Genomic DNA, 20011 nt, shown 5'->3' with positions numbered 1-20011 from the left:
AGTCCAGTATGCCGAATCTGCGGCCCCCTAGAAGATGAGCCCTCTGCAGTCACCACCACAGCGACACCCTGGCCCTTGGAGACAGGGTTATCCGCCGATGCATCTGAAGATGCGACCCGGACCACTTGTCAAACAGATCCCACTGGAAGATCCTTGCATGGGACCTGGCGAATGGAATTTCTTCGTAAGAAGCTACCATCTTTCCCAAGGCTCGCGTGCATTGATGCACCGACACCTGTATTTGTATTAGGAGGTCTCTGTCTAGAGACGCCAACTCCTTGGACTTCTCCTCCGGGAGAAACCCTTTTTATCCTGTTCTGTGTCCAGAACCATACCCAGGAACAGTAGAAGCGTCGTAGGAACCAGCTGCGACTTTGGAATATTCAGAATCCAGCCGTGCTGTTGTAGCACTTCCCGAGATAGTGATACTCCGACGAACAACTGCTCCCTGGACCTCGCCTTTATAAGGAGATCGTCCAAGTACGGGATAAGTACTTCGGCCATTACCTTGGTAAATACCCTCGGTGCCGGGGACAGACCAACGGCAACGTCTGGAATTGGTAATGACAATCCTGTACCACAATTTTGAGGTACACCTGGTGAAGAGGGTAAATAGGGACATGCAGGTAAGCATCCTTGATGTCCAGTGATACCATGAAATTCTCCAGGCTTGCAATAATCGCCCTGAGCGATTCCATTTTGAACTTGAACCTTCGTATATAAGTGTTCAAGGATTTCAACTTTAGAATGGGTCTCACCGAACCGTCTGGTTTCGGTACCACAAACATTTTGGAATAGTAACCCCGGCCTTGTTGAAGGAGGGGTACCTTGATTTCACCTGCTGGAAGCACAGCTTGTGAATTGCCGCCAGTACTACCTCCCTTTCTCCGAGGGCAGCAGGCAAGGCTGATGTGAGGTAACGGCGAGGGGGAGTCGCCTCGAACTCCAGCTTGTATCCCTGTGATACTACTTGCAGAACCTAGGGATCCACCTGTGGGCAAGCCCACTGGTCCCTGAAGTTCCCGAGACGCGCCCCCACCGCACCTGTCTCCACCTGTGGAGCCCCAGCGTCATGCGGTGGACTCAGAGGAAGCGGGGGAAGATTTTTGATCTTGGGAATTGGCTGTCTGGTGCAGCTTTTTCCTTCTTCCCTTGTCTCTGTGCAGAAAGGAAGCGCCTTTGACCCGCTTGCTTTTCTGAAGCCGAAAGGACTGTACCTGAAAATACGGTGCTTTCTTAGGCTGTGAGGAAACCTGAGGTAAAAATTTTTTCTTCCCAGCTGTTGCTGTGGATACGAGGTCCCAGAGACCATCCCCAAACAATTCCTCACCCTTATAAGGCAGAATCTCCATGTGCCTTTTAAGGCAGCATCACCTGTCCACTGCCGGGTCTCTAATACCCTCCTGGCAGAATAGACATTGCATTAATTCTGGATGCCAGCCGGCAAATATCCCTCTGTGCATCCTTCATATAAGACGACGTCTTTAATATGCTCTATGTTAGCAAAATATTATCCCTGTCTAGGGTATTAATATTATCTGACAGGGTATCAGACCACGCTGCAGCAGCACTATTTATGCTGAGGCAATTTTAGGTCTCAGTATAGTACCTGAGTGTGCATATACAGACTTCAGGATAGCCTCCTGCTTTTTATCAGCAGGCTCCTTCAAGGTGGCCGTATCCTAAGACGGCAGTGCCACCTTTTTTGACAAACGTGTGAGCGCCTTATCCACCCTAGGGGATATCTCCCAACGTGACCTATCCTCTGGCGGGAAAGGGTACGCCATCAGTAACTTATTAGAAATCACCAGTTTCTTATCGGGGGAACCCACGCTTCTTTACACACTTCATTCACTCATCTGATGGGGGAACAAAACACTGGCTGCTTTTTCTCCCCAAAAATAAAACCCCTTTTATGTGGTACTTGGGTTCATGTCAGAAATGCGTAACACATTTATCATTGCCGAGATCATGCAACGGATGTTTCTAGTGGATTGTGTATATATATCTCAACCTCGTCGACACTGGAGTCAGACTCCGTGTCGACATCTGTGTCTGCCATCTGAGGTAACGGGCGTTTTTTGAGCCCCTGATGGCCTTTAAGACGCCTGGGCAGGCGTGGGCTGAGAAGCCGGCTGTCCCACAGCTGTTACGTCATCCAGCCTTTTATGTAAGGAGTTGACATTGTCGGTTAATACCTTCCACCTATCCATCCACTCTGGTGTCGGTCCCACAGGGGACGACATCCCATTTATCGGCCTCTGCTCCGCCTCCACGTAACCTTCCTCATCCAACATGTCGAGACAGCCGTACCGACACACCGCACACACACAGGGAATGCTCTGACTGAGGACAGGACCCCACAAAGTCCTTTGGGGAGACAGAGAGAGAGTATGCCAGCACACACCAGAGCGCTATATAATGCAGGGATTAACACTATAACTGAGTGATTTTTCCCCAATAGCTGCTTGTATACATATATTGCGCCTAAATTTAGTGCCCCCCCTCTCTTTTTAACCCTTTGAGCCTGAAAACTACAGGGGAGAGCCTGGGGAGCTATCTTCCAGCTGCACTGTGAAGATAAAATGGCGCCAGTGTGCTGAGGGAGATAGCCCCGCCCCTTTTTCGGCGGACTTCTCCCGCTTTTTCTGGAATACTGGCAGGGGTATTTTTACATCTATATAGCCTCTAGGACTATATATGATGTAGATTTGCCAGCCAAGGTGTCTTATATTGCCCTCAGGGCGCCCCCCCCCAGCGCCCTGCACCCATCAGTGACCGGAGTGTGAGGTGTACATGAGGAGCAATGGCGCACAGCTGCAGTGCTGTGCGCTACCTTGGTGAAGACCGAAGTCTTCTGCCGCCGATTTTCCGGACCTCTTCACTCTTCTGGCTCTGTAAGGGGGACGGCGGCGCGGCTCCGGGAACGAACACCAAGGTCGGGTCCTGCGGTCGATCCCTCTGGAGCTAATGGTGTCCAGTAGCCTAAGAAGCCCAAACTACCACCTGTTAGGTAGGTTCGCTTCTTCTCCCCTTAGTCCCTCGCTGCAGTGAGTCTGTTGCCAGCAGATCTCACTGTAAAATAAAAAACCTAAATATACTTTCTTTCTAGGAGCTCAGGAGAGCCCCTAGTGTGCATCCAGCTCAGCCGGGCAAAAGATTCTAACTGAGGTCTGGAGGAGGGTCATAGTGGGAGGAGCCAGTGCACACCAGGTAATCCTAAAGCTTTCTTTAGTTGTGCCCAGTCTCCTGCGGAGCCGCTATTCCCCATGGTCCTTACGGAGTCCCCAGCATCCACTTAGGACGTTAGAGAAAGTGTGGCTCATCTGACAGAATTATTTGGACATTTTGCACCAATGAGGTAAAATTGGGATGGTTTGGGAGAAGCCATCACTCCGTGTGTAAGAAAAGTGTTACAGACCTACTGTATTTTCACATATACAGCAAAAATCTTAACAAATACAAGAAGTGTTATTATAGTACACAGAGCACTGATCATACTCACGGGGAGAGAAATTCCACACAGTTACTGAGCGTCTGTTTAAGAATCATGATGATACACATCTGTATAAAGAGGTCTGTGATGCAGCCACTTGGGTGACACTGTAATGAGAGGTTGACGTTACAATCAGACTACAGTATTCCTACCCACCTGACATTACACTAACGAACACTTACTTCTTCCAGCCGCCAGTGCCCCGCAATACGCACATAATTTCCTGGATAACCGTTTATCCTATGAGGAGAAAAATACTTGAATTCAGTTTCCCACATACACATAAAGAGAGATCTATAGGCGCTTCGGGTCCGCTGGCGAGTGAAGTTGGGATTCTGGCTGCGGTCGGGATTCCGAACGCCAGCATTTCCCCACCTGTCGGGATTCCGGCGTCAGTATCCTGTATGCCGGGATCCTGACATGTGGTATATTAACCGCATCCCCCCCTCAGGGATTGGAACCTGTCATAAAGGGCTGTTACTGGGCTGTCCCTTCTCAAAACCATATGCCCCGAACCCCCCCTACTGCTATGTCTCCAGGCTGTCACGTTGGTCACAGCTCAGAACAATGGGGTCTTGCTAAAGTTAACTAAGTGGCTGGGTCCAGGTGAGGCCTAGGTAATTATTAGTTTTACTCTTCACATCCTGTTTCCCAGAGATCAAGGCCCAGATTTATCAAGCCTTGGAAAGTAATAATTAGCACGGTGATAAAGTACCAGCCAACCAGCTCCTAACTATCATTTTTCAAACACAGGCTGTGGCATGGAAGTTAGGAGCTGATTGGTTGGTACTTTATCACTCTCCAAGGCTTGATAAATGGGGGCCTTAGCATGCAGTTGATTGTGACTTCCTGTCTCAGTGACAGGGACAGGATACAGCAGTCTTTTCAAAGCATGTGAATGGGGCTCTCATAACAGTTATCTATAAGCCACCTTGCAACATAACAATGTAAACTAGGAATGGCCACCGGTGGGTTGACCACCGATGTTCACCATTGGTGGTTAACCTTGATGGTGTAAAACAATCTGCAAAGGGAACACGATGGATGGTATCACCTTACCAATGGTCATCCCTGCTTTACTATTAACTGGGCTGCCGGCTAAAAAGGGTGCGCGGTGGTGGTGGTGGTGGTGGTGAGGGGGCAGGTGGAGGGGGTTGAGTGGGGCAGAGCTAGGCTCCGTGTCCCTACACCTTGTAGAAAATAAATAAATTATATATATATATATATATATATATATATATATATATATATATATATATATCTGGTGGTTCTGTACCATCAATGGTAAAAGTGTTCAACACCAAGCATAGACCATTAATGATTTTAAATGATTGATGGTCAATGGCCATCCCTATTGTAAACACCCACAACATTCCCTACAAGTTCAAATATACATATTTTCCACAATATACCACATGGGAAACATGGTGCAGGATTCCAAAGGTGAAATTAACCCCTCATTTTATTACAATATTGAAGGCTGTGGTGTGGCAGTATACATTGTAGGAAGGGGTTCCAGATGATAGGTCGACATGCATTAGGTCGACAGGTACAAAAGGCTGTCACTACTTAAATGTTGACAGGTACAAAAGGTTGACAGGTTCAGATGGTCGACATGACAATGATCGACACAAGTTTTTGTTTTAATTTTTTTCAGAATTTACCATCCACGTGGACCTGTGCCAAGCGCAGCAAGGGGACGCGGTATACTAATTGGGGTCACATGCAATTTAACATAGAATATGACACCCAAAGAACCAAAAAAACCTGTGTCAACATTTTCCATGTTGACCATCTACATGTGATCTTTTGACTGTGTCGACCTTTTGTACCCGTCGACCTTCTCAAGTGTCTACCTTTTTACATGTCGGAATATTGACTTTGTTGACCTATTGCATGTTGACCATCTGGGATCGATCTATTGACTGTCGACCTAATTCAGGTCGACACTATGATCTACGTAGGAAAAGTGGTATAATATATTGTAACCATTATAAAACTGTAAGGTGTAATATTCTACAATGGTAGATGGAAACAAAGTTCTCATTTTCAGCATGTTACCTTCCCAGGAAGAACGCCACATAGAAAAGAGATGAGAAGTGTGTGACGAACTGAAATGTGAACACTTTCGTTGTGAAGCTGTTTTCTCGATCTGTGAAAGTCCGAGGTTTCTCTGAGGGGAAAAATGGGAGCGCTTTATTATACTCCTAATAAGTCCCTGGTGTCACCCTTTTATAATGCCACTGCCTATATTATACCAGCCAATACTACTGGTAACAGTTGTTATCAGGCACGGGAACCACCCTTTGTTCAGCCTCCATGTACTTATTCAATGCACAACACAGAGGATTGCCAGAGCCGGCCTCAAGTGTAGGCTGTACAGGCAAATGCTTGTGGACATCTGGGCAGGCTGGACATAGAACCGACTCCAGATAATAGAAGTCCTGACTGACAGTGGCTGTCTTCCAATGGGATATACAGGCTTTCTAGCACTGCCGCACCGCTGCCTGTTATATTAGAGCAGCAGCAGAAAATCGGTACAGCCCAGCGCCTATCAAACAGCTTCTGGAGCCTCCATCAGTATCACTCAAGCACCATTCGCAGCAGAGAGCACTCCACTGAGGAGAGAAGACAGCCAAAGCAAGTAAATTAGGAGCGTTAGCCTGAGGATTGGATTTTTGGGGACACACAAGGGGAGAGATCTGATTGCTGGAGAGACACAAGGGAAAAGATCCGATTGCTGGAGAAACACAATGGAGAGACACTTGATGGCTGGAGACACACAAGGGGGTGGGGGGGGGGTGGAGATTTGATTGCTAGAGACACAAGGGGGAGGGACTTGATGACTAGTGACACTAGGAGGAGAGATTTGACGGCTGGAGACATAAGATGGAGAGATTTGATGGCTGGAGACACTGACCCCCTCTGCCTCCCCAGTCACACACCATCATGAGACCACACCTATTCAGTGAGACCACTCCCCTTTCTCTGGTGTGTGCGGGAAGGGTTCTAGATTGGGGCCAGAATCTTGCCTAGTGCATTAAATTGGTGATGGCCGGCCCTGATTGTATGCAAGCACCTTTACAAGAGTAAGGCTCCCATGTGTTATTATAGACTTTCATGGTGGAATTGATACCTTAGCTGCATACTTTTTCATAATCCGGGCTACTACTGCACCCAAATAAACCTGATGTGGAAATTCCTATAATGGGATTACTTTATTTGCTAACAAGAAGGAAGTAAACTATGGGAGTAATTCAGACCTGATCGTAGCAGCAAATTTGTTAGCAGTTGGGCAAAACCAGGGTGCGTCATTCCGAGTTAAACGCTCGCTACGGATTTTCGCAGCGCAGCGATCATGGCAGAACAAGGCTAATCTGCGCATGCGTATGCACCACAATGCGCAGGCGCATCGTACGAGTACACAATGGTTCCGTACCCAGCGATGGCTTCTACGACTATTCCGTTCGCACAGCCGGTCGCAAGGAGATTGACAGAAAGAGGGTGTTTGCGGGTGTCAACTGACCGTTTTCTGGGAGTGGTAGGGAAAACGCAGGCATGTCCAGGCGTTTGCAGGGCAGGTGTCTGACGTCAATTCCGGGAACAAAAACACTGAAGCGATCGCAAGGACTGAGTAAGTCCAGACCTACTCTGAAACTGCACAAAATGTTTTTGCAGAGCTCCGCTGCACACGCGTTCGCACACTTGCATAGCGAAAATACACTTGCGCGTGGGCGGCGACTATGCGTTTGCACGGCTGCTAAAAGTAGCTAGCGAGCGATCAACTCGGAATGAGGGCCCATGTGCACTGCAGGAGGGGTAGATATAACATGTGCAGAGAGAGTTATATTTGGGTGGGGTGTGTTCAAACTGAAATCTAAATTGCAGTGTAGAAATAAGGCAGCCAGTATTTACCCTGCACAGAAACAAAATAACCCACCCAAATTTAAGGGCTGTACTGACGGGGAGATTTGCTCCAGAGATGTGTGCTGAGCAGTCTGTGCTAGACACATATCTCTCCCCCCGCTCAGCACAGCGCGATGTGCTGAGCGAGGGTGGGACAGACACGGGGGGCCGCTCATTTCACCCAGCGGTGAAATGAGCGACCTGCTAGATTGTGCCTGCATGCAGGCCAATATAGCACCGGCGATAGCGACGCGCGGGACCACGCATCGCTGTTGCCGGCACCCCTACACACGGAGCGATGTTCAGCTAATTTATAAGCAATCTAGTCAGATTGCTTAGAAATTAGCTGAATATCGCTCCGTGTGTACCCCCTTAACTCTCTCTGCAAATGTTATATCTGCCACACCTGCAGTGCACATGGTTTTGCCCAACTGCTAACAAGTTTGCTGCTACGATCGGGTCTGAATTTTCCCCTGGTTGTGCAAACTTGTCAAAGGTTTTGTTTTCAAATTTACGGGCCCCTATGTATGAACCATTGTTAATATGAAAAATAAAATAAAAGGGACTAACCCAAGTTACATAAATAAGTGGACACTTTGCGATTCACCTGCAAAACAAAGAATGTAACAATTAATAACTTACACTCAATCAGTATCCTTAAGAATTTACATGAAACAGTTGCTCACTGGTACCAACATACTGGAAGAATGGAACAAAGAAAAGCCAGGAGGAAAACTGTAACACATGTAATATAGGATAAAAAATGTAATTGTAACCCATAGCTACAACCTGGACTATGTCCTTTTATCTGAAAAATTATCTGAAAATTGGTATCTGATTGGGGAAGGGGGAAGGGGGAGGGGGGGGGTTGCTGGAGAAGATGTACCAAAGCTTGGTGTAAAATAAAGTGGAGAGAGATAAAATACCAGCCAATCAGCCTCTGTCATTTTACAGGCTGTGTTCAAAAAACTGCAGTTGGTGACTGATTGGTTGGTACTTTATCTCTCTCCACCTTATCTACGGGCCTTTATACATCTCACTCTGGCTGTTATGGGTTGTAACACTTTTTTCCACATTTGTACCAGTCACATAGATAACACAATGTGTTCCGCTTCACCAACACACAGTAACAGTGGCCCTCATTCCGAGTTGTTCGCTCGCAAGGCGATTATAGCAGAGTTACACACGCTAAGCCGCCGCCTACTGGGAGTGAATCTAAACATCTTAAATGTGCGACCGATGTATTCGCAATATTGCGATCAAAACCGAGTTAGCAGTTTCTGAGTAACTCCAGACTTACTCTGCCTGTGCGATCAATTCAGTGCTTTTCGGTCCCGGCTGACGTCATAAACACACCCAGCGTTCGCCCAAGCACTCCCACCGTTTCTCCAGACACGCCTGCGTTTTTTCCGGAAACGGTAGCGTTTCCTGCCACACGCCCCTAAAACGCCGTACATCCGCCCAGTAACACCCATTTCCTGTCAATCACAATGCGTTCTCCGGAGCGACGAAAAAGCCGTGAGTAAAATTACTTTCTTCTTAGTAAAGTTACTTGACGCATGCGCAGTGCGAACATTACGCATGCGCACTAAGAGAATTCTCACTGCGATGCGATGAAAAATACCGAGCGAACAACTCGGAATGAGGGCCAGTGACCTTGAGGAGTTTACACATTACAAAGTCACGTCTTACCTTGGTCATGATGACAATAGTGATGTAATGCAGTACAGCTCCAGACATGACGGCAGCTGTGGTGGAATGTTCACGTAATAAGTCCCAAGATGAGCGCATGAAGGACACTGTCACTACCACTCGGTATATGACTAGAGCTTGTGCTATGCCAATTAAAATGGCTATCTGACAGGTGAAGATGGAGAAGAGTGAAGGGTTAAGTAATGACTAATAAAGCAGAGTGTGCACTGTTGTAGGATTTAGCAATTGGAAGGGCATACCATAAGAGCAACTCCCAGGAGAACCCCAATGGAGCGTAGATAAGAATGTTGGTGTGCCTGGTAACCACAACCTGGATTATTAATCTGCTCTAGAGCCAGCTCCTCCTGTGATAAACACATTGCATTAAATCTACAGTAAACTCTAACACAAAGGAAGGACTTACTATATTCTGTATCAGACAGTGTTACCTCATCCTCATCCCAACTGAACAGGTTCCACCAAGTGGCAACTTTCGCTCTCTGCCTCTTCCACAGCTCCAGGAATAATGTAGCTGAAGGAACACGAGAGAAGGTTTCAGGCCTAAAAAATGTCTATCCTCAGAATTTTTCTTTTAATTATTGTGCATCCATGAAAATAACTGATTCATAGATTTCTCTGGGAGATAATGAGTCTGTCTGCCATTAGTGGTCCCTTCGGCTTGAATAGAATCTGTTTCCTTCAGTAAGTATAAGTGTCATTAGGCCAATATATATGGTGTAATTTGGTAGGCCAAAAGTCACATAATAGAGCAATGTGGTGAATATTAACAGTTCCATAGAGATCGGAGAATTAGGCTTATTTAAGGAGACAGATCCTATCCAATACAACAGTTACTTCCTCCATCTCCCGCCTTCAAGATTATATCCATGCTATTCCCCATAACTGGAACTCTCTTCCTCTCCCTATCAGACTCTCCACCTCTCTACAAAGCTTCTTTGCCAAAGCCTTCCAACTCTCATACTAACCCATTGCTATAGATGGAGCCACGCTAATCGTGGCTCCATCTGTGCCTGTGCGCACCCGGCGAAACGGTCCACCAGGAACGAACAGGGCGGGCGAGTGTCGTAGACGCTAACGCGCCCCATTCAAAGCGAATGGGAGTGTCTCTGTGCATTCAGCGGTGCGCCAAGGCGCAGACACGCCGCTCGCACCCGCCTGCGATGCAGCCACGCTGAATGAGCATGGCTCCATCTGTATATGGATTACCCCTGGTTCACTGTCCTGGCTCACCGTCTCCTCTCTGTGTCACCCCTGACTGTCTGCCCCTTCACTTTAGACTGTAAGCTCTCATGAGCAGGACCCTCTCCCTCATGTGCTTTTTCTTCCCTCCCTTATACCATCACCCTCTCCCCACTGCCTACAACACCACCTATCCCCTGATTTTCCTATAGCCAACACAGGGCTGAACCAGCCAGGGGGCTTATGCTATAGCAGGGAGACACACAGTGTGAAGGTTATTCTTAAAATTCTGTGGCTAAACATTTTTATAGAGGTGCACACAGAACCAACTAAGGGCATTAGCCATATATGTTTTCCAGTCCACTTTGTGGTGGAATCTACTAAAATGGACACTATAGTGGAAGTGTATAGCAGCTTAGCAGACACTGAAACAAACTATTATTTATACAGGGCTTAATTCAGAGGTGGACATTGGTCAGTAGCAGCTGTGACTTTATGTTAATGCTGCAGCCGATGTGCTGTCTATTGAGACGCCCATCGGCTGCGGCTCTACTCCACCGTGGTGTGAACAAAGGTGCACCATCAAGCAGACATAAGCTGCACCATCGGACTTATGGGTGCTTCGAATATTCAACAGTATTTGGCTGCCAGTGTTTGTGGAACTACATCTTCCAACAAAGGAGGTCATTCAGATCTGATCGCTGAGCTGCGTTTTTTTCTGTCCTGCGTTCAGATAGTCGCCGCCTACAGGGGGAATGTATTTTCGCTGTGCAAGTGTGCGATCCTATGTGTACGCCGAACCGCTAAAATTCTTTTTGTGCAGTCTCTGTGCAGCCCAGGACTTACTCTTCCAGTGTGATAGATGCAGGCTGATCGTGGGCCGGAGCCGACGTCAGACACCCTCCCTGAAAATGCTTGGGCACACCTAAATTTTCCCGAATACTCCCAGTAAACGGTCAATTGCCACCCACAAACGGCCTCTTTCTGTCAATCACCTTGCGAACGCCTGTGCGATCAAATTTTTCGCACCATCCTGTCGCTGACCCGCGATCCCCATTGTTGTCAGACGCGTGTGTGCGCATTGCGGTTCATACGCATGCGCTGTTATGACCTGATCGCCCGCTATGCAAAAACGCACAGCAGCGATAAGATCTGAATGACCCCCACAGTCCCTAACACCGGCATACCCCCAGCACGCCAGTTAACTCACCATCCAGGAATGCTTATCAGAACTGCATGGATGTCCAAGCAGCTGATTGGTTGCCATGGCACACTTCTCCACGGGTACCCTTCTCCACCCTTATCACTGCTTCATACATACACATAAATTCTTCACCAAGCACACTCATTTTATAGTCCATTTTACAACAGCCAATTAACCTCCCAGTATATTTTTGGACTGTGTAAGAGAACTACAGCACAAGGAGGAAACCAATGCATTCACTGGGTGAACAAGCAAACTCCACGCAGATGGAGGCCAGCACTTTGAATCGGCTAACCACTTTGTCACTGTGCTGCTACATTTATATAAATCTATTCATTGATAACTCTATTATACACATTATAAAGATTTAAAAATAAGTTTGGTATGCCTTGAAAGATATTAGATAACATACATAGAGACTGACTCGGGGCCACATGCAACGGGTAGTGGATAAGTGGAATAGCCTCCCATCAGAGGTGGTAGAGGCTAAGACTGTAGAGCAATTTAAACATGCTTGGGATAGGCATATGAATATCCTTACAAAGAAATAAGGTTCAAAAAGGACTGAGATTACCTAAAGGATAAAAAAAAGGGGGCAGACTAGATGGGCCAAGTGGTTCTTATCTGCCGTCAAATTCTATGTTTCTATGTAAGGCCAATGTTAACATAGTTTAGCATTTGTTTGTAACTGAGTTTGTGCAGAAAGTTCTAAAAGTTCCTGCGGCGCCTGCGTCACACAGAGTTCACGGACAAAGACACTGTTGCGCTTCTTTGTGGAAAAGTGATAGACGTTCCTGGGCGATGGCTAGTAATGCAGTAAATATGGGGCCTAATTCAGACCTGATCGCTGTGCTGCTAATTTTGCTGTCCTGCTATCAGATAGTCGCCGCCCAAGGGGAGTGTAAATTCGCTCGTGCAAGCGTGCGATCACATGAGTGTGCCGTGCGCAAATGTCCATCAGTCAGCGGACAGCTGCAAAACAGTTTGCACCTCACTCACCATCAAATGATTTTTCCACTGTGTGCAGTCTGTGCGCAGCCCAGGACTTACTCGTACAGTGCGATGAGAACAGGCTGATCGGGGCCGGAGCTGTCACACACCCTCCCTGAAAACGCTTGGGAATGTCTACATTTTCCCTGACACTCCCAGGAAACGGTCAGTTACCACCCCACAAACGGCCTCTTCATGTCAATCAGCTAGCAAATGGCTGTGCGATGGAACCTTTCGCACCAGCTTGTCGCTGTTTGGCGATGCCTGTTGCTGTTTGGCGATGCGCGTGTGCATTGCGGTGCATATGCAGTCAATCAATAATCGCCCACTGTGTGAAAACGCACAGCAGCGATCAGGTCTGAATCGGGCCCATTGTCCATTCAGTGGGCATCCTATGGGAGTGTCGCTGGCAGGTCAATGCAAGTGGCTACGCTCACAGACCCACAGCCGCAGGTATAGGAGGAAATAGACGGAGAAACTGCACCTGCCATAGTGACTGATGGTGGTGTATAAGGATGCATCAATCGGTATTACAGCGTGCACATTTGGCCGCACACAAGGGAAGGCGGTTGTATAACCATCTGCATACAGTCGCAGGCGAGCGTCTCAGAATTGGCTCATAAACTCCTAACAATACAGCAGTGTATTTTCATTATATATTAAAGAAGATTTGCATAATTCCTGCAGACACCACTGTATACTCATTATACTTACCCCAGAGTGCCATGAACATAGCAAAGAATACAGTGCCCTCATTGTCAAATAAATGTGTAACCTGTTCAGAAGATAACAAATGGAAATATGCTAATTCAAGTTTATACAGATTCTTGCAATGCTTCTCCAGAATTTATATACACATGTTTTCCCATTTCTACACCTCAGGAGAATACAATCTGAGGGGTACATTTATTAAAGCTTCTAAAACTGACAATTGGTGATGTTGCCCATAGCGACCAATCGGATGCTGTCTATCATTTTCTAAAAGGCAATAGAGAAATGATAGACAGCATCTGATTGGTTGCTATGGGCAACATCACCAATTCTCTGTTTTAGTAGCTTTAGCAAATTTACCCCTGAATGAGCCAATGACTTAGTGTCATGACGGTAGAAAGAAGGGAAGATCATTCTAAAGGATTTTTATTATTCATTACTAACAGATGGTAATAAAATGGTTTACCAGTTGTGGTTGTTATAATTATTCTTATTCTTGTTGTTATTATTATTAATATTATTATTGTTGTTGTTGTTAAACATCAGGTTCTCTGCAACTGTTTTGTGTTGATCATCTTCTAGAATGTTTAACTGTTTAAATTTTATTTCCACAATGTGCAGTAACTATGGCGGCTGAGGATGCCCTGAAATCTGCTACTGAATTCAGTCACTGAGATGAGCTATGAAACCTCACAAGGAGGCTGAATTCACCTTTATACAAGCAGAAGTAAACAGTATTAGTTTGATCTACCCTCAGTTCTACCCTCAGTTGTACAGCGCTGCAGACGCCTTGTGGCGCCTTACAAATAAACAAAGGTGATACTACTACTAAAGCTTTAATATGTTCTTTATTTCCACCAGAAGGTAATAAAAAGGATATGTAATCCATTTAATACACAACTATGGATTTGAAAAACAAAATGTGTGGATTACTGGTTTTATTGCATATACCGGGTGTTTCAAAAAGATGGACTCAATTTGACATCGCTATATCTCTGCCACCTTGAACCGCCCATGAATGAAACTCTTACCACTTGAAAGAACGAGGCATAGGGTTTCAAATGACTACCGCTAGATGGCTCTCTGGGCGCAGCAACAGCCCCTAGCCTTGGTCGTTCGCGAGATGGTGACCCGCAACACAAGGTGTTTTGCGTTCTGAAGTTCAGCAAGACTGAAACCGTAATTGTGGTGCAGCACGTATTTTAATGGGATTTTGGCATTGATCCGCCAATGCCAAAGAACATTCGTTGTTGGTTCCGACACTTTGAGGAAAGAGGCTGCCTATGTAAAATGAAAAGGACAGGGTGACCGCACACTTCAGAAGAAAATGCCAGCCGAGAACTTGCCATCCCTCATCCCTCTGGCATGTGTCAAGGTGACATAGAGCATTTATAAAATGGAGAGTCAAATTTGCTAACTCATTAAACCATTTGTAACTTTTTATGTTGCCATCGATGAATGTTATGCTTTGAAATTGGGTCCATCTTGTTGAAACACCCTATTAAGAAAACTCAATTTGAAGAAAACCAAGGCTAGCGGTAGAAGGCTTTATCTAACTTTATCTTTCAGCGGGTCTTACCTTTGCATATGTACAAGTGTCTGACAATGGCCAGTACGGGCAGTTCTGGTCACAGAGAGGACACATCAGCGTTGAGTTGGCTGTGCAGATCTCTTGGCTGCGGAGAAAAGAGAATAGGTCTAGCTTGGATTACAGTGTGAATGATAAATGATATTGATGGCATGTTGGTGTAAGGGCAGTAGCCTGCAAATCGTCTTAAACAAAGATGTAAGTCATAAAATAATTCAATGATTCCAAACCAGTGTGTCAGGAGTCTGGGCCTAATTCATGTGTGCAATTCCGATTCTCTAGGCTATGGAACTGCTAATAAAAAGAGACACCCACCAGAGTCATCACAAACTCATTTGTAATTGCATACACATTGGCAGCCTATACGCAAGAACAAGGAACATTGGTGGTCATTCCGAGTTGATCGCTAGCTGCATTTGTTCGCAGCGCAGCGATCAGGCTAAAAAAACGGCAGTTCTGCGCATGCATATGCGGCGCAATGCGCACGCGCGTCATACGGGCACAACAAACTACGTAGTTTTGCACAGGGTCTAGGGAAGCATTTCAGTCGCACTGGTGGCCGCAGAGTGATTGACATGAGGTGGGCGTTTCTGGGTGTCAACTGACCGTTTTCAGGGAGTGTTCGGAAAAACGCAGGCGTGCCAGGAAAAACGCAGGCGTGGCTGGGCGGGTTTGTGACATCAAAACAGGAACTGAACAGTTGGAAGTGATCGCAAGCGGTGAGTAGGTTTTGAGCTACTCTGAAACTGCACAACAAAACTTTGTAGCCGCTGTGCGATCCATTTGTTTGCACTTCTGCTAAGCTAGCATACACTCCCAGTGGGCGGCGGCATAGCGTTTGCACGGCTGCTACAAACTGCTAGCGAGCGATCAACTCGGAATGACCACCATTGAGAATAAGGGTAGTCCTATGGCTACACAGAGTGAACACAGCAGTAGTGATGCAGGAGCCATTAATTTGTATGTATGAGCTTGTAGCTGACAGCAGATACCCCCCCCCCCAAAAAAAAAAAAAACGTCCATGGCATACCTTTGTTTTGCCAATCATTTTGCAACGCAATCCTAATTGCGAGTGAGATCGCAGCGGCACCTTCTCGCATGTGCACTGCAATCTCAGAACATGGACATTATACCGATAAGTCGCTCTATTGCGTGATAATCGCACGTTGCATACAAACATGATTTAGTATGGGGTGACGGAGCATGTCCTGTGTATGTTCTGGAACCAAGTGTAGACAAGTAAGGGCGATGCACAGGCATATGCATTTCAGTCGCATCTTAATGCGAGGCATTCTCAGTATGGTGTGTCATCGGTAGTGTGGGCTATTTACAGTTGGATGAAAGGGTAAATAGTCATGTTATCATCAGACATATCTTTTGCACATAGGGGGTAATTCCAAGTTGATCGCAGCAGGATTTTTGATAGCAATTGGGCAAAACCATGTGCACTGCAGGGGAGGCAGATATATATAACATGTGTAGAGAGAGTAAGATTTGGGTGCGTTAATTTGTTTCTGTGCAGGGTAAATACTGGCTGCTTTATTTTTACACTGCAAATTAGATTGCAGATTGAACACACCACACCCAAATCTAACTCTCTCTGCACATGTTATATCTGCCTCCCCTGCAGTGCACATGGTTTTGCCCAATTGCTAACAAAAATCCTGTTGCGATCAACTTGGAATTACCCCCATAGTGTAGGGCTGGTGCTCATGTGTACTAATGATGATGATGAAGAGTAGCAATATAAAATGACTGGTCCGTGAAACACGTCAGTGAGCTTTCAACACAGAGCAAAGACTAGACAACAGCCTGAAATAAACCAACTGCAACACTTACTCACTCCACTATAAAAGATGTCTTGAACATGTCAATTCTGGAGACTTAAATCATTGGTCTTGTAAGACAGAAAAGAGATCAGAATTGATTTAGAGGGAATAGAACATACCTGATTTTGCTGGTGTTGAAATGCATAAACCCGTAAAAGAAAACCCCAATCCCAACCAGGGCAGCAGGAAACAAGGTGATGGTGTACCATCCAAGCCATGCAAAGTATAGCGCCACCTTCTCTCCAAAGTACTCTCTGCAAAAACAGAAGATCACAGTGTTGTCACCTCCTACAAGCACCGCGGTAACGACTGAACATGACAGGGAAGGACGCCATTTCCGTTTAAACATACATCCAAACTGCCAATGCAGAGCTAGTTAATGGGCAGTAACAACATTAACCATGGAGGCGACCCAGATTCCCCAAATATTTACATAGCACCAATGTGTCACCTGATCTCCTGCACAGGCTGCGTGTAAATGACATCTCGCCATCTTGCCCACTTATGCTTTAGGTCTTTGCCGAGAGGTTCATCCAACTACGAGACAGGAGGGAAATAATAATATTAAGAGTGGTTAAGCTGCAATACATAGTAAAATACTTGCACCAATCAACACCTTCAGCATATATATATATATATATATATATATATATACAAAAAGATATAACCCGGAGGGCGCGAAAACATCAAATGACCATTGTCCATATAAAAGTCCATATAGTTTTATGGTTTCCGATGTCTGAATGTTTTCAACCGTATTTTAATTGGACTTGATTAAAATCTGAGCCTGGAATGAATGTTTGAGATCCGCTGCTCGATTGTACTCAGCCAGGTATTTCACCTGCAAGATACCCTCTTATTTTAAAATCCTACGCGTTTCGTCCTTTTGACAGGACTTCCTCAGGGGTATATTTGATCTAAAAGTGTACCATACGGTGGATACTTATAAATTCCACCCGCCTAACGAGAATGATAATGGGCAACGAATAATAGTGCCTAGGCTAAGGATAGTATTGCCGATAATGGCGAACAAGATGTAAAAACTTCACTGGCCCAGTTAGATTTGTGAACTATACACTCCCAAAGTTGTAATTATTCTGACAATGGGAGTAATTATAGTTCCTATTAAAACCACTGGTCAAACACGTCTCAGGTGATCAGGAGGTACATAAAGCTGTGTATGTCCTATGTCCACAGTGATCATAACACCTCAGTGTCTGCAGTGCATATACACACACACACACACACACACACATGTAAGGGGTGGTCTATCCATGTGAAAGTTATACTGTACTAAATGTCTAGAGGGTGGTCATTGTAAAGTTCTGGTTTGTGGATAGTTTAGATCTAGAACAGTCTAACACTTTGATTACATCGTGGATGAGCCCTGTGGATTTACTACGGCACTAACTGGCTGCATGTTGGGTCTCCCCAAACTGCTCTGTACATCTTATACAACCAGCATTTAAAAGGACAGGAAAAAGAATACAAGTTTTTATGCTCCAATAAAAAGCCCATACAAAAACAAGAGAATTGAACTATATGTTTAAAACAAACATTAAACCCCAATTGTGTGGTGGTAGTCCAGTAAAGCAGTACAGGAACTTCAGACCCAGGTCTGCCAATTAGTCTACCAGCTATTTAAAACCAAGTTAAGCAATGACCACTGGGTAGCACACTTTGTAGCCCTCTTTTGAGTGAATGAGTAAAAATCAAAATGTACTGTAACTTGTTAACATTGATGTTAGCAACAGTAAGACGGTGCATTGCTACATGGGGGCTTTTATATGGAGCTCTAAGCAGATGGTGCTATAGACATAGATCACCAAAACTGCCATAATTTGGGAACCCCAGAATTCTTAACGACAACACTGAGATCCTGATGACCCAGAAACAGGCAGAGTAGTTTGGTGAGTGTATCTCTTCTTCCTATTGTTACCATGTTTAAGGTTTTTGGGGGGTTTCATGGTATAAGTGGAGCATATTTTGAAAAATAGACTAAATAAATACATAAATAAATAAATTACAAATATAATTATAGACGTACGGCGTGTAATGGGAAAGCGGTCTCAAATATTCCACTGTTTATTAAATCATCTAAAGTTTCTGAAAAAAGAAAATATAGACACCATGAACAGAAATGCCATTTGCTATTACAATTTATAAATACAATACACATGACCTTAAAAATACGGATGTGGATCATCAAATCGACAGTGTCTAGGTCGACAATGTTTAGGTCGACCACTATAGGTCGACAGTCACTAGGTTGACAGGGTTGGAAGGTCGACATGTGCTAGGTCGACAGGTCAAAAGGTCGCCATTATGTTGTTGTTGTTTTTTGGTGTCGTTTTCTGCGTACAGTGACCGGGAAGCCGAATTAGTGCACTGTATGGGGCAAGTTTACGTTCCAATCGTAGTTAAGTATGAAAAAGTTCAAAAAAAGAAAAAAAAATGTGAAAAACTCATGTCGACCTTTTGACCTAGAAACCCTGTCGACCTTCAAACCCTGTCGACCTAGTGACTGTCGACCTATAGTGGTCGGCCTAAACATTGTCGACCTAGACAGTGTCCATCTTCAGACCAGATCCCAAAAATACAGTTCTATATAACCCTACTGCTAATCTACAGAAAGCAAACAGTCCAATAAAAAGCATAATAGGAGGGAATGTATTTGGACTTTTCACATTAAAAATAATAAAGTTGGTAGAACCTCCTTCCTTCTAATCTCAAATGATGATCTATGAAACTTGTTTTGCTTCTGCCATATTAAATGATAAATCAATGCATGTATCTAAAGATAATCCATCTGTCATATTATGGGCTATTCATAGTGACACAGAGGGGAAATATACTCAATACAATAAACTAAGCAGTCTGTAAAAGACATTTAGGGCTGTTTGTATCACTTCAGACCAGGGACGGGATGTAATGAAGTCCAAGTTCAGCGGCCGTGCGGGATGCCGGCCAACTTCGGACATTTTTTTAAAAGGACAATCATTTACAATGCTAAACAATGCCTTGTAAATGATTGCCCCTTTAAAAAAAAAAGGTCAGAGTTCGGCCGGCATCCCACACAGCCGTTGATCTCAGACTTGATTACATCCCGTCCCCAGGCATTTCTTTTTCACTATTGTAGCTTTGCAAGGTGCCACCATGCTTCATAGTGTCCTGACATTGGGGAAAATAGGACATACTGTACACGGTAGACAAAACAAATACAGACATGAACAGAAAGGGCAGGGAGGGCTCTGCTCGTGCAAGAGCTAACAATCTATTTGGAAGAGAGCATAGCTCTGACAAAAAGAGTGATTGTGCCTCCAAGTGGATATTGGGACAAATTTGAGTGTGCATTGGTGTGGGTCATGTAGGTAGGTATAGGGTAAACTTTAATA

The 20011-nt window shown here is 45.3% G+C and overlaps 1 protein-coding gene across 3 annotated transcripts in view; it reads right to left on the bottom strand.

Moving 5' to 3' along the window:
• ANO9 (anoctamin 9) overlaps positions 1-20011 on the bottom strand; it is a 129597-nt gene that overhangs the window by 27838 nt on the left and 81748 nt on the right. For all 3 annotated transcript variants that reach the window (XM_063944728.1, XM_063944727.1, XM_063944729.1), the window contains 12 exons: positions 18664-18722; positions 17068-17153; positions 16736-16870; positions 14779-14875; positions 13203-13263; positions 9544-9626; positions 9355-9459; positions 9095-9259; positions 7973-8009; positions 5558-5669; positions 3679-3736; positions 3506-3603 (listed from right to left, as the gene is read on the bottom strand). In XM_063944728.1, coding sequence (XP_063800798.1) covers positions 3506-3603; positions 3679-3736; positions 5558-5669; positions 7973-8009; positions 9095-9259; positions 9355-9459; positions 9544-9626; positions 13203-13263; positions 14779-14875; positions 16736-16870; positions 17068-17153; positions 18664-18722 — 1096 coding nt within the window. The remainder of the gene's footprint in view (positions 1-3505; positions 3604-3678; positions 3737-5557; positions 5670-7972; positions 8010-9094; positions 9260-9354; positions 9460-9543; positions 9627-13202; positions 13264-14778; positions 14876-16735; positions 16871-17067; positions 17154-18663; positions 18723-20011) is intronic.

Source organism: Pseudophryne corroboree, chromosome 11, assembly GCF_028390025.1.
Source record: "Pseudophryne corroboree isolate aPseCor3 chromosome 11, aPseCor3.hap2, whole genome shotgun sequence".
NCBI classification, from domain to species: Eukaryota; Metazoa; Chordata; class Amphibia; order Anura; family Myobatrachidae; genus Pseudophryne; species Pseudophryne corroboree.
Note: the sequence above shows the minus strand (reverse complement) of the source record. Positions and strands in the feature narration are given on the sequence as shown.